The sequence below is a fragment of the Scyliorhinus canicula genome, chromosome 5 (genome assembly GCF_902713615.1).
Source record: "Scyliorhinus canicula chromosome 5, sScyCan1.1, whole genome shotgun sequence".
In the NCBI taxonomy this organism is placed as follows: domain Eukaryota; kingdom Metazoa; phylum Chordata; class Chondrichthyes; order Carcharhiniformes; family Scyliorhinidae; genus Scyliorhinus; species Scyliorhinus canicula.
The window spans coordinates 156,423,095-156,437,657 of record NC_052150.1 but is presented as its reverse complement, the minus strand read 5'-3'; the positions used below and the strand labels follow the sequence as shown (position 1 = coordinate 156,437,657).

Below are 14,563 nucleotides of genomic sequence, written 5' to 3'. Positions count from 1 at the left end.
AATAGCATAAGCACCCTTTTAATGACATGATAATTGTTCATGCAATGTCAATCAACCTCTCTCGTCCATAAAGTGAACAATGAAAACTATTCTGAGTCTTTTCTGAAAGGGGTATTTTCTTACAGATTCTAAATAATGTCAATATTTTAGTTTTTTTTCTAAGTTTTCCTTTTTCTCCCTCGCTCAATCTGATTTTTTCTTTCTTTTTGGGCAACATTTAATGGAGGCAACTGGGGTCTCACCCGCAGGCTAGTTAGCTGATGAGATCCCCACTGTACCTCGTTGCATTCAGGCACATAACTAGACAACTGCTGGCCTTCCTCAGGATCAAGGCCACCAGGAATGTCGGTGCTGCTCCCAGAGATCTGCCAGCCAATCAAAAGCTGCTAGTTCTATTAAATGGCAGCACCACCAGAGACACAGTGGCTACTGCTGGTAATGCACCCATCCACACTGGTGCCTCATATCACTGCTGAATCCAAAGCCATAGGTGATTGATGGCAGGACGAGTGTCGGGGGCAGGGGTTGCAGTGGAGGGAGGTCATCAGAAAAGGGTGGAGGGAAGTTCTCAAAGGGCCTCCCCTTCAGGCACTATGAGTTTGCTCGGGAGCCCACAAGCAATACAGCCCAGGTTTCCTTGTTGCACTTCTTGCATGTTCAGACACCCACCAGGGCTAATACCGGCATGAGCAATTAAGTGTGCTCGGACTTAAAAGAAGTGAAGGCTGGAAGAGAGCAGGATTTTTCATCTGATTAAATGCCACCCACACCATCAAACCTCTCACAGAGGATGGGGGGAGTATTATGTTCTCTTACTGCACCTGATTCCATTCTAATTCACTCTCGTTTCCATTCATTCCTCTATTTAATTTTCAATCCTCAAATTACACTGGCTAAGGAGATACACTGCTGGTCTTAACATTCACTGAGCTTCCAAGTTCTCTGTTGCTCTAGACATGTTATTCAGGATTCCAGCAAGTCATGGTGCAAAAATCTTTGAACTGATGGGCAGAGAACAACCTAACTAACAAGATGTCCAACTTCATTTCAGAATACTCTCCACTTTCAGCTTCAACAACATTATAGAAGTTCGACACCAACCGGGACAAAGCAGCCTGTATAATTGATTCATCATAGAATCCCTACAGGGCAGAAGGAGGCCATTTGGCTCACCAAAGCCTACACCAACCCTCTGAAAATGTACGCTATCTAGGCCCACACCCTGCCCTATCCCCTTAACCTGATAATCCAACCTAACCTACACATCATGGGACACTAAGGGGAAATTTAGCCTGGTCAATCCACCTAACCTGCACACCTTTGAACTGTGGGAGGGAACTGGAGCAGCCAGAAGAAACCCACGCAGACAGGGGGAGAATGTGAAAACCCCACACAGACAGTCACCTAAGGTCAGAATTGCACCTGGGCCCCTAGTGCTGTGAGGCAGCAGTGCTAACCACTGTGACAACATGTTCCTTCCACAAACATTCATTCCTTCCACTACCAACAAACAGCAGCAGCCGTGTGTATCATTTACAAGATGAACTGCAGTAACTCACCAAGGCTCCTTAGGAAGTACCTTCCAAACCCATTCAGCTACCGTCTTGAAGGATATGGGCAGCAGATACCTGAGAATACCACCGCCTGGAAGTAACCCTCCAAATCGCTCCAGCAATGCTTTTCCTGCTAGCCAGATCCTGTGCCAGATTCTGTACTTGGAAACTCATTAACTGTGCACAGGCAAGTTCCCATCCAAATCACCCTCCGGTCGACAACTGATTCGTCCAGCCGCCGTCAGCTAGTGGGTTTGAAGATACGGGCACCATATGTAGTCCAGCACACTCATATCACTCTCTCCAGCCCACTTGCCCTCATGAGATCAAGCAGCAATCTGGAACCCAGAGGCGAAAGGATAACAGCGTCAAGAAGAAGTCTGGACCTGGATTCAACCACCCGAGCCCATCACCTTCAAGGCACCCATGCCCCACTCTGGACCGCTACCCACTCTGAATGGAGTCTTTGAGCATTCCCTTCAAGTAAACATTTTGACATTATGAACATGTGAATAAGGAGTAGGAGTAGGTCATTCAGCTCCACAAGCCTGCTTCCCTACTTAATAAAATTATAGATAGATAGATAGAGATAGAGAAATACAGCACAGAACAGGCCCTTCGGCCCACGATGTTGCGCCAAACTTTTGTCCTAGGTTAATCATAGAATTTTGGACAATGTTTCATGGCCAATCCACCCAACCTGCACATCTTTGGACTGTGGGAGGAAACCGGAGTACCCGGAGGAAACCCACGCAGTTACGGGGAGGATGTGCAGACTCCACACAGACAGTGACCCAAGTCAAAATCGAACTTGGGACCCTGGAGCTGTGAAGCAATTGTGCTATCCACAATGCTACCGTGCTGCCCTTAAGAAGTTAACCTACACTCCATTATTCTACCCTAATCCATGTACCTATCCAATAGCCGCTTGAAGGTCCCTAACGTTTCCGACTCAACTACTTCCATAGGCAGTGCATTCCATGCCCCCACTACTCTCTGGGTAAAGAACCTACCTCTGACATCCCCTCTATATCTTCCACCATTTATCTTAAATTTATGTCTAATAGTAATCTCATATTAGATGATCTAATAGTAATCTCAAATCTGCATTCCGCCTACTCCCAATAACCTTTCACCCCCCTTGCCTACCAAGAATCTATCCACTTCTGTGTTAAAAATAGTCAAAGACTGCTTCCGTCGGTTTTTCAGAGTTCCAAGACTCACGATCCTCTGAATGAGACAATTTCACCTCATCTCCATTTTAAATGGTGACTGTGGTGAATCATAATAGCATAATTCACACTGTTATCACACATGTTGTACCATTCCTCTGTAAGCTCGGCACACGAGCAGTTGCGCGGCTCTGCCCCTAGGGGGAGGTGTACTGGGAATGTACAGAAGTTTGTACTGGGCTCCACCCTTGGCTCCGCCCATGACTCCTCCCCCCCACTGGTTGTATAAAGCTTGGCAGTCGGAGCCTGCCTGCCAGTTCATCTAGACTTCATCTCGTCACAGGCAGGCTCTGTTGTAAGACGATTAAAACCACTGTTCACTTCTAACCATGTGTCGCGTGAATTGATGGTCTCATCAATTTAATCGTCTTAAGAAACAGTAAGGAACGACTATGGAATCAGCCCTCAAGCCTGATCGACTGGAACTCGACCCACAGGATGCAGAGGCAAAAGAAATCTTTTCACATTGGCTCCGATGTTTTAAGGCCTACCTGGCTGAAGCAAGCACCACAGAAACGACGGAGGAGCAGAAACTCAGCCTATTGCACGCAAAGGTGAGCCATCGTATATCTACTCAGCTTAATTGTACCGGCTCATATACAGAGGCCCTGGCCCTACTCGACAAAATGTACATGAGGCTCGTCAATGAGGTATACGCGCGCCACATTTTTACTACTCGCCGCCAGCACCCCACAGAATCGCTAGAAGAATTTCTAAGAGACTTAAAAGCCTTATCCCGGGACTGTAATTACCAGGCAGTAAATGCTGCTGAACATAGAGAACGTACTGTCCACGATGTCTTTGTTGCAGGCCTTAGATCAAATTATGTGCGCTAGCGACTGCTAGAGAAAGGGGCTCAAAATTTAGAAGATACTGTTGAACTCACTGCAAGTATGGAGTTCTCGTTTCATAGCTTCACCTCGTTTCCTGCTGACTCCGTGACCCCGTCATGGGCCCCTGACCAGCGACTGCCCCAGGCCTGCGCCGCGCGGTCACCCAGCCACAATGCTGCCCCAGCCTGCCACTTTTGTGGCTAGTCCCAGCACCCACGGCAGCACTGCCCGGCCCGCAATGCGACCTGTAGCAGCTGGGGGCGAAAAGGTCACTACGCCAGAGAACATAAGAACTAGAAGCAGAAGTAGGCCATCTGGCCCCTCGGGCCTGCTCCACCATTCAATGAGATCATGGCTGATCTTTTGTGGACTCAGCTCCACTTTCCGGCCCGAACATCATAACCCTTAATCCCTTTCTACTTCAAAAAACTATCTTTCTTTACCTTAACAACATTTAATGAAGGAGCCTCAACTGCTTCACTGGGCAAGGAATTCCATAGATTCACAACCCTTTCGGTGAAGAAGTTCCTCCTAAACTCAGTCCTAAATCTACTTCTCCTTATTTTGAGGCTATGTCCCCTAGTTCTGCTTTCACCCGCCAGTGTGTCTGGCAAGGAAGGCCCCAGCCCCTAACCCTCCCGCGGCACAAAGCAACCGCTCTCCGCACTCGCAGGCCCACAGGCCCCAGAATGCTGCGGTCTATACCCCGACTCCGCCCCCGCCCACCATGTGCGATCCATGGGGGCCACCATCTTGGCGGACCCCCACCACGCGGCCAACCACGTGCGACTCATGGGGGCCACTATCTTGGACGCCATCTTCCTCGCCACCCGCCACGTGCGATCCACGGGGGCGGCCATCTTGGGCTCCATCCTCTCCAAACTCAGAAAATTTGATTAAAGACTGCGACCTCAGTGGGCACTCATCGCGGGGCCACCCCAGCACAGCCGACTGAGCCGCCGACTACCCGCAACTCAACGCAGTCACACTGGACCAATCGCGCCCAAAACATCTCCACAACTCTATGACGACGGTCCAAATCAACGGGTACAGTACACCGTGCCTTTTCGACTCCGGGAGCTCCAAGAGCTTCGCACACCCAGATCTGGGGTACTACCACGGGGGTTTCGCTCCCGGCATGGTTGAAGACACCGGGCCCAGTGCACCTCAGGAAGCACGTCAGAGCACACAAAACTGACCCGCTTATGGAAAAAGTGCTCCTAAGACACTCGAACCCCCAATACGCCTTCATAGAGTTCCCTGACGGCCGTCAGGGCACCATACCCCTCCGGGACCAAGCACCTGCAGGATCAAACCCCACCATTACCACCGCCGAGGTATCCCTCACACTACATCCACACATGTACATCATGTTGTAAGACGATTAAAACCACTGTTCACTTCTAACCACGTGTCGCGTGAATTGATGGTCTCCTCAGTGACCCTCTTTTTTTAAACAGTGACCCTTACTTCTAAATTATCCCACAACAAGAAACACCTTCTCCACATCCACCCTGTCAAGATTCCTCAGGATCTTGTATGTTTAAATCAAGACCCCCTTGTTTTGAGCATTTCATGCAACCTTGTCGGGATCCAGCTTCTATCCCATTGGTCTTGCCTTTGCCTTCCATTGTTCGTCATCCTCATCCACTTTCTTGCACCTCTGTCTGCCATCATGCCCTCTCACCTTTCCACCTCCCCTGACGTTGTACAGCTCACCTTCCACATTGGCCCCCTTGTCTTCATCAGTGCTCCCCTCACTTCGCACTCCACCTCCAGAACTTCAGACCGTTGGAATGGAGAGAACATGAGTCCCGTAGCATAGTATTGTCCATAAAAAACAGATTGTCATGGAGTTGGAGGGCATGAACTGGTCTGTCCCCTCATAATGGCGCTCAGTGCCACAGGAGAGGCCCAATGCTATGGAAGGCAGGCTATATATGTTGCACTCATCTTGAAGCAAACTGAAGTCCGGGTTATGTATGTAACTCTTTTTCAAAAGGTTTTGATGCCAATGTGATTTCCTGCATGTGAAACAAGATTGGAAGGCCTGACGGGATGCCAGTACATAGCTCTTTTAATGAGCATCCATGAGAGGCAAATGAATGTAAATGACATTCATGCCAACAGGCAGTAGAAGAACAGAGCTGACATTAATCCAGCATTGGGAGAATTGCGATAGTTTTTACGCTGGCAGGTTTCCGAATTTTCGGCTCCTGTTGGATTCCCCATTCCCACCCTCCACCAAACCAGCTGTGGGCTGTTGAGAGAATTGCACCCATAGACTTATGGAACACAGAACAGGAACAGACCATTTGACCTAATTGTTCCATGCTGGTATTTATGCTCACCGTCGGTTGGTGCGAGTTAGCGCATGCGCGGGAGTGCCAGCGTGTTCTGGCGTGATCCCAGCGCATGCGCAGGCGGGCTCTTCTCCACGCCAGCCATGGCGGACCGTTACAGCGGTCGGCGGGGAGGGAAAGAGTGCCCCCACGGCACAGGCCCGCCCGCAGATCGGTGGGCCCCGATCGCGGGCCAGGCCACCGTGGGGGCCTCCCCCAGGGGCAGATCCCCCCCCCCCCCCCCCCCCCCGAGGACTCCATTCACACCAGCGGGACTGGCTGAAAACGGGCGGCCACTCGGCCCATCGCGGAGCAGAGGATTGTCGGGGGGGGCCACTTTCAACGGCCCCCGACCGGCGCGACTCCCGCCCCCGCTGAAAAAACGGTGCCGGAGAATCCGGCAGCCGGCGCGGGGCGAGATTCACGCCGCCCCCCGCCAATTCGCCGGGCCAGAGAATCCCACCCAAGATTCTTATCACTCTCCTTCATCTAACTCCATCAGCTTTAATTCCTTTCTCCCTCACCTGTTTATCTAGCTTCCCTTTAAATAAATCTATGCTATTCACCTCACTACTACATGTGATATCAAGCTCCTCATTCCAAGCTCTCACTGGGTTAAGAGATTGCTCTCAACTTCCCTGTTGGATTTGTTGGTGATTACTTCACTCTAGATTTGGTCTCCCTTACGTTGCTCATTCCACTTTTAAAAATGTCTGCATTTGCATGAATACTATTTTCAAAGATGCTCAGAACTTTTTTTTATTGTAGAATCTGTGAGCTAATTCTTTGTTTGTTGTTATCTTCGAATCAATCAATTAGAATGCTAGTTTTGAACAAAGAGCCAGGACACCTCCAGAATCTCACACGTGACTTGAATTGCACAATGATATCAAATCAATAGCTAACCATCCAATAAAACAGAACATTTCCTCCCAGGATGGGGTAGTTAGGAAATCAATTTTCTGCTTTGCTGTCTTCCCAATTATTTCCATTTATTTTCAAACTTATCCCTTCACTCAGCTGATCCTGTGAAACCCATAGCTGTTTGTCTGCATTTCTACTTGTCTTCTCATTGATTGTCCTCCCAGCTTCCTTCCATAGTTCTCTATTTTGCTTCCTCTGTGGCCTGGATTGTGCAGGCTAATTGGCCATTGATTGGCTGGAGGCAGGATTTCCAGTCACAAAGGAGGACCCCTGCCCCCGAGCCTGACACCACCTAAAGCTGCTGAGCTATCACATGGCGTGGACATCCTCCTGCCACTCCTGTCCCCCACCACCAGCCCCCATGCAGTAAAATTTCATACAGATTGGGGGATTGGGGCTGGATGGGTAGGCGGTGGGAAGTCACATGCTGGATTATCTGACCCCCATCACCTTCAAACTCTCTGACGGGAAGAGGAAAATCCAAGCCTATGGCCCTGAACAATACTGTCCTGACCGCAATAACAAAGAAAAGTTAGAAAGGCAGAATAAAAGATTATTAAAAAACTGGACAGAAAAGTCGAAGATGGCAAAATACAGGATGGGAGGAATAAGATTGCAAAAGAACAAAGCAACAGACTGATTAAGGATAAAAAATGTTTTTACATTTGCTTGTCCTTTTTCCTCTTGACAATCTGCCCATACATACAACAATAATTATAAACTATCCTACAGAGGTAGAAAGCAAATTCTGAGGACAACTCTTCAGAAATGGTTTACTGTTTTACAGCTGTCAGGCTCTGTTTGCTGGTTGGGTTCAGAAATGAAAAAACCTAGGTCATCAGTGCTAAAAGCAATGAGTCTCATTAATCTTCCCCATTATTACCTATTCCTATCAATCTTTTCCCATCATCTGCCACTATTCAACCAATTTGTTCGGTTGTTGGGAATTTCTTTTTCCCTGCTCAGGAAATATTTTTAAACATTTAAGCATGCTACAATTCTCAAAAGATACTTGTTTTTCGAAGACATCAGAGGCTAAATTTTTCACTTCATTCCCAGGTGTACAAAGTGGCATTGGAGGTCAACCAGCCAAAATGGGAACTAACCAGTGTTTACTTCCATTGAAATCGATGGAAATGAAACTCAGCTGGTTTCTACAATGTGCAACCCATTCCTTTTATACCCAAGTGTCAAATTGATAACACAACTCTAAGCTGTTAATACTTCAATTATTTGGCAAATGGAACCAGACAGTTAGATTACTTAATTTGATTTAACAAAATAGGAGAATATATACAATTTGAAACATTCACTTACATCGCTATATGGAATATTGTTGCTGCTCATCTCCTCTTTCCACATTTGAAGCAAAAGGTTCCTGTATTCTTGGTTAAATGGGCCAGAGTAGGAGAGGAATCCAGTGGCTAACAATACATCACCCACTAATCGAGTGATCTGATCCTGGAAAAGTTTACTGCTTTCTGTCCACCGAATCTGAGATATTTTAAATGAAATTAATATTAAATGGTTTCACTGTATTGTTTCCCAACTTAATTTACATTTTTAACTCCCAAGCCCCGTGTCGCCTCTGTTGGGGAAGGCCAGTCATATTAAGTGAACCGGGCTTTTCCTGAGGTTTGGCGCCCAGAGGTAGAAATCCCACCCACCGAGAACTGCAGTTTGCCAGGGATCGGCAGCTGTCCATTGCCCATCAGCACCATCGGGAGTGATGGCAGTTGCCAGCTATGCACCCACCAAAGACCAAGATCACTGAGGGATCCAGATCTCAGTTTATTGAGTATGAGTTGAGGGTTTCAGAAGGAGGTTGCTGGCTTGATGTGGGTTGAATGGGTTGAATGGGGCATTTGGAAGAAAAAAAAAGATGGGGGGCAATCTCAGCGGGCTTCACCATTTCCTGATGCAAAGTCCTTCAAGCAGGCATGGACCACCTTTGAATGAGGTACAGACCCCGCAGGCAAACACTGAAGGGTTTGCTTTTTGGGCTTCCTGCATGGTGAATCCCTCATCAATAGAATATGCCCCTCACCACCCCTAAACCACATCGGTTGGTGGAATATTTTCTTTTCTTGCTATGTTAAATTTATACATAACTACTGAATTATTACAACACATTCAACAAATGGTCTTTACTGAACATTAGTATTGGGTTCAAGGCAAATTTAGTTTTACCTTTTCACCACCAAGGCCTTTAATGAGGGCGGTGGCATTGTTCATTTTCTTCCTACAGGCTTCCGCATCATCAAGTAGTGTTTGCTTTTCTGACATGGCAGCGTCATACATGGCCTGCACTTCGTCCAGCTCCCGCTGCTTGTCATCTAGCTGAACTTGGGCTTTGTCTAATTCCTCTTTGGCAACAACTAATCGGGCCTCTTGAAGAGTCAGATTTGCCTTTTTCCAAATAGACATATCAAAATAAATAAACAGTATTCGTGAACAAAGTAACTATGTCTTAGTTGGGGTACTTGAATTTCCACTGGCATGTAAAAAACGATTTTCTGTTAACTTAGTACTTCAGGTAAAATGCAAATTAAAACCATTAGACTTTCATTAAAACAGTCACATTTACAATAATATAATCAAGTCTTTAAAGTTTGGTTTTGATGAAATGTTCCTGATTTGCATACAGGCATTCAGCTCAACAGCTAAATTTGGAGCACATGAAACTAAAAATAAAACAACTAAATATTGCACTTAATTACAGTAAACACAGCTGGTGGTATGCTCTTGCATCGAGTGGCCTTCCAATGTTTACAGAGGGCATGTAATGTGTATTTTCTCTATATATTTTTGCATAGATATTGTCTAGATTGTGCTGCAATTTGTGTGCCAAAAAATTGGAAGCAGGTCACAATTTACAATGAAAAGCTTTAGAAACAGCAAGGTATTATTTCTCCTATGAATAGCAACATTAAATTAATCATCCAAAAGCTTTTATAGTGAGCAAATTGACAGTCAAACTATTCCACATAGTGTTGTACATTAGAGTTATAAGTTGTGCAATTTAATATTATGCATTGATACTCTACCTTCAGTGGAAGCACTTCTTTATTAATATCAAAGAAGCTTGCCATGGCTTTAGTCCACGAACACAGACCTGCGACATTGCCACACACCTTCTTGGCAGTTTCAAGATTGTAGTCATCCATCTCCAGATAAGGTTGCAGCAAATCTACAACCTCTCCAGTGATAGAATCCTGCACATTAAGCAAAGTCTGTTAAATCCTTTAAGCAGAGTGAATTAATTGGTCAAACAAGGTTATCTAGAGACTAAAAATTAATGCAAACAAAACCTCTTATTGATATTGGAAGTTTTGATTTCAGTAAAACAAAGTGTTTCTGACAGTCATATATAATCACAATAGCATAAAACATCATGACAAATGATCTTTCACACTGCTTTGCTGAATCACAGAACAGCACAACCATTAAATGTTGGAAGGATGAGCAAGTGTTATATGTGAATGAACACATTTTTTGAGATTCTTTTTGTTTCTCCATTAATATTAGCTGGGAACATGCATAGAAACATCCAGAATAGGAGGGTCAGTACATACCTCGATGGGCCAAATGGCCTCCTTTTGCTCTGTAGGAATTCTATGAAATCTATGAAATGAAATCTATGCGTAGGCCATTTGGTTGCTGAAGCCTGTTCTGAATTTGAAAAGATCATTGCTGATCTGATTGCCACATGCCCATTAGGGTGCCTTTCCAGTTTCACATCCATTTAAACTAACGGTTGGAAAGTTAGACATTGTGCAATAATGATCCAATATCCAATAGACCCCTGGAAAATCACTCAGGTTGGAGGGGGCGGGGGGGATAAGATGCCACCTGCGCACCTTGTCACTGCCAGCCTGGTACCCTGGCAGTGCCCCTACCAGCATCACCTGGGCACACAGGTGGTACTGTCAGGGTATCAGCCTAGCAGTGTCAGGGTGCCATTGGGGTGCCAGGGTACCACCCTGCCCAGAGCCTGACCACCCAAGGACGCCTGATCTGCCCCAGAAAGGTTGTCCAGATACTTGGCTGGGACTTGGTAGTTCTGAATCCTGACCTACTTTCCGACAATTAGGCATAATGCCAATTTACTGTTGAACTATAATAAAATGATATAACTAAATGCATAGAGGGTACAAGGGTCCAGGAAGGACTGTTTGCACAGCTGACTACTTGCATTAAGCATGTAGCAGGTGTGAACCATTCAGGGCCTGACCTGAGCCTGGGTAAAGCGCAATGAAATTCCCTGACCAGATAGGTTTACTGAATTTCATTCTGGAATTCGGTCAGGCCCTGACACCAGACACCACTACCTCTCAAAGTCACTGTGAAATAAAACTGTTCTGGACAAATTCTAGAGTTTGTCGTGTAAGGTAGCACAGTGGTTAGCATAGTTGCTTCACAGCTGCAAGGTCTCAGGTTCGATTCCCAGCTTGGGTCACTGTCTGTACGGAGTCTGCACGTTCTCCCCGTGTGTGCGTGGGTTTCCTTCGGGTGCTCCGGTTTCCTCCCACAGTCCAAAGATGTGCAGGTTAGGTGGATTGGCCATGCTAAATTGCCTTAGGTGTCCAAAATTGCCCTTAGTGTTGGGTGGAGTTACTGGGTTATGGGGATAGGGTGGAGGTGTGGGCTTGGGTAGGGTGCTCTTTCAAAGAGCCGGTGGAGATTCGATGGGCCGAATGACCTCCTTCTGCACTATAAATTCTATGAAAAAGGTTATGTCAGGTTACTGGGTTACGGGGATAAAAGGGATAGGGTGGAGGTGTGGGGCTTAAGTGGGGTGCTCTTTCCAAGGGCCGGTGCAGCCTCGATGGGCCGATTGGCCTCCTTCTGCACTGTAAATTCTATGATTCTATGAAATGTAGCCTAAATTGGTAGGTGCAACAAGCATCCACAATTTCTAAAGAAAAACTGCCAACACACTTCATGTGGTGCCAAACCCACACAATTTAAGACTAACACTGACAGTGAGTTTTAGGAGTCATTTAATCTAACCCACTCGGCAGAAAACCCATGGGATTGGGTGAAAGGTCAGTTTGGCATCCTGTCCAATTTTATTCTCCCAATAAGTACCCTGACAGGTGGGCTGGATATAAATGACCTGTTCCTCTAAGGTGTGAGTTTGGACACTACCACCAGATTTAATGCTGCATAAATTCCATGAATCATTTTATGATCACTGTAGAGACTTTTAAAAAAGAAAGTAGAACTTCCAGTCAATAGCTGATAGTCAGACGAAAATTTCATATTTTAAGAAGTTTACCATAATGAAAGACCACAAGCACTTATAACTAAACAGTCTCTGGGAGGAAACTTATATTTTAAACCATAACTGAATCCCCTTTTGTTTTTACCACAATTTATAAAACAGCAATGCACGGGTATATGCAACACTTTCCTTTAGACAGAACTAGAATCTTCCCTGAATCAGTTCACAATGAACCTTAACTCCTGAGGTTTTACTTTTGTTCCTTCCTTTTCTCAGTAATTTCTAACCCCAGGACTATCCTTCATGAAAATAGTATTACAGGAGGTTTTCCAGAGTGCAAGCTGGATAAATCTTGCAACATCATCTTTTTAAAAATTTTTAGTGTGCCCAATTCATTTTTTCGAATTAAGGGGCAATTTAGCTTGGCCAATCCACCGAGCCTGCACATTTTTGGGTTGTGGGGGCGAAACCCAAGCAAACACGGGGAGAATGTGAAAATGAAAATGAAAAATGAAAAATGAAAGTGCAAACTCCACACAGACAGTGACCCAGAGCCGGAATCGAACCTGAGACCTCGGCGCCGTGAGGCCATAGTGCTAACCCACTGCGCCACCGTGCTGCCGTCTTGCAACATCATATTAACATTTCACAAATATGGGGCGGGATTCACCGTCCAGCGACGGCGTATTCACATGCCAACCGGGTGCCCAACGGAATGCCACGTTCTGGAGCCTCAACAGTGGCGTGAATGCATTCTACGACACAGCTTGGCGTGGACATGAAAGTCTTACAGTAAACACCATTGGCATTTCATTACTGTGCCCGCCCAGGCATTGGGCCTCCAGTGATGCTCCGCTTCAACGAGGAGGAATTACCGATGGCAAGGTTCACTTGTGGTATTTAAAATCGGGAAACAGGCACCGTGACTGCTGAGGGAGAGAGAGGAGGTAAGACATGTTCCCAAAGACGTAACCATGGGCTGCCAATCCTGCTGCAGGCCAGGTGAGGGAGGGGGGAGGCAGCCATCTTGCAGTGCACCCCACTGACCACCCACTGTGTCCCGTAGTTGCACAGAGCACTACCGGCCATATGGTTGCCCCCCACAAGGCACCCCCACCGATCAGCCCAAAGACCCTGCCACCCCACAACTAGGTGCCACCCTGCTGGCAGGGCCCACCTAAGGGGGACGCCCACAGTAGATCCCGCGGGAGGGCGCAGGACAGGGGCAGCAGAGCGTACCTGGCATGGGTAAAGCCAGCCATCAATACCCCTGCCAGCAGGAACCAGTGCTAGGGTCAGAGGACCCCTGGTGCCATGCACTGACTGTGGTGCAAAGGGCAACGTGTCCGGTGGATGACTGGGGTGGCATTGGGAGGGGAGGGGGACATGCGGGGACAGGGACTGTACGGGGATAAGCGCCATGCTGACATCTGCTTTTTACCCCCTACAGAGAATGGATTTAGGCATCCAAGCAGAAATGGTTGGAATCTGCCTGGCTGTCGCAGTCCTGGATGCTGCCATGAGGCTGTACGAGAACGAGCTGCTTGTGGAGGACCATGCAGAACAGGAGCCTGCCCCAGAGGAGAAGGGACAAGCCAGTGAGGACGGAGAGCCGCCATCCAACAGGCTGAGGAGGAGGTGGGAAGGAGGTGCCGCATCAGACCTCGTGTATACAGGCAGCATCTTTCATTCGAGGACCAGTCAGACTGAGCTTGTCGCCAAAGACTCCGGCTGAGCAAGGAAACCTTGTGACTTCTCTGCCGCATCATGGCGCACCTGGAACCATAGGGTATGCAGGAGGACACCTGCTCTCGGTGGCCGTCATGATGAATGTCTACGTGACGGGGTCCTTCCAGGCGCCGAGTAGGGACCTGTCAAGGATCTCACAAACCTCCATGCACAGATACATCCGCGCCGTTACGGAGGCCCTGTATACCCAGACGGTGCAATACATCAAGTTGAATATAAACTGAGCACACCAGGATGCCCGGGCAGTGGGGTGCGCCACAATTGCTGGGATGCCCCAAGTCCAGCGGGACATATGTCCCCCTACAATCACCGCTGCATGAGGGACTGGTCTTCACAAACCAAATGAGGTTCCACTCGATCAGCTGCTCATCATGCATGTGTGTGCCTAATTCCAGTGCTGCTGCTGGCCGGTGTGGGGGGCAGTCATCTTGCAGCACACCCCACTGACCGCCCATCGTGGCTTGTAGTTGCATACAGCGCCATCGGCCATATGGTTACCCCACCCCAAAGGCAACCCATAAGGAGCCCACAGACCCCCCCCCCCCCCCCCCCCCCCCCCCACAAACAAGGTGCCACCCTACTAGCGGGGCCCGGCCAAGGCACACAATGACTTCATCCTGGCACACTCGACGGTACCCTACACCTTCAAAGTGCACCCCCAGATGGGGGGTTGGTTTTTGGGTAATAGGGGTTATCTGCTGCA

The 14,563-nt window shown here is 47.6% G+C and overlaps 1 protein-coding gene across 2 annotated transcripts in view; it reads right to left on the bottom strand.

Annotated features, from left to right (window-relative positions):
- dnah5l (dynein, axonemal, heavy chain 5 like) overlaps window positions 1–14,563 on the bottom strand; it is a 493,661-nt gene that overhangs the window by 150,729 nt on the left and 328,369 nt on the right. For both annotated transcript variants that reach the window (XM_038797876.1, XM_038797875.1), the window contains exons 60-62: window positions 9,932–10,099; window positions 9,075–9,293; window positions 8,202–8,378 (exon numbers count right to left, since the gene is read on the bottom strand). In XM_038797876.1, coding sequence (XP_038653804.1) covers window positions 8,202–8,378; window positions 9,075–9,293; window positions 9,932–10,099 — 564 coding nt within the window. The remainder of the gene's footprint in view (window positions 1–8,201; window positions 8,379–9,074; window positions 9,294–9,931; window positions 10,100–14,563) is intronic.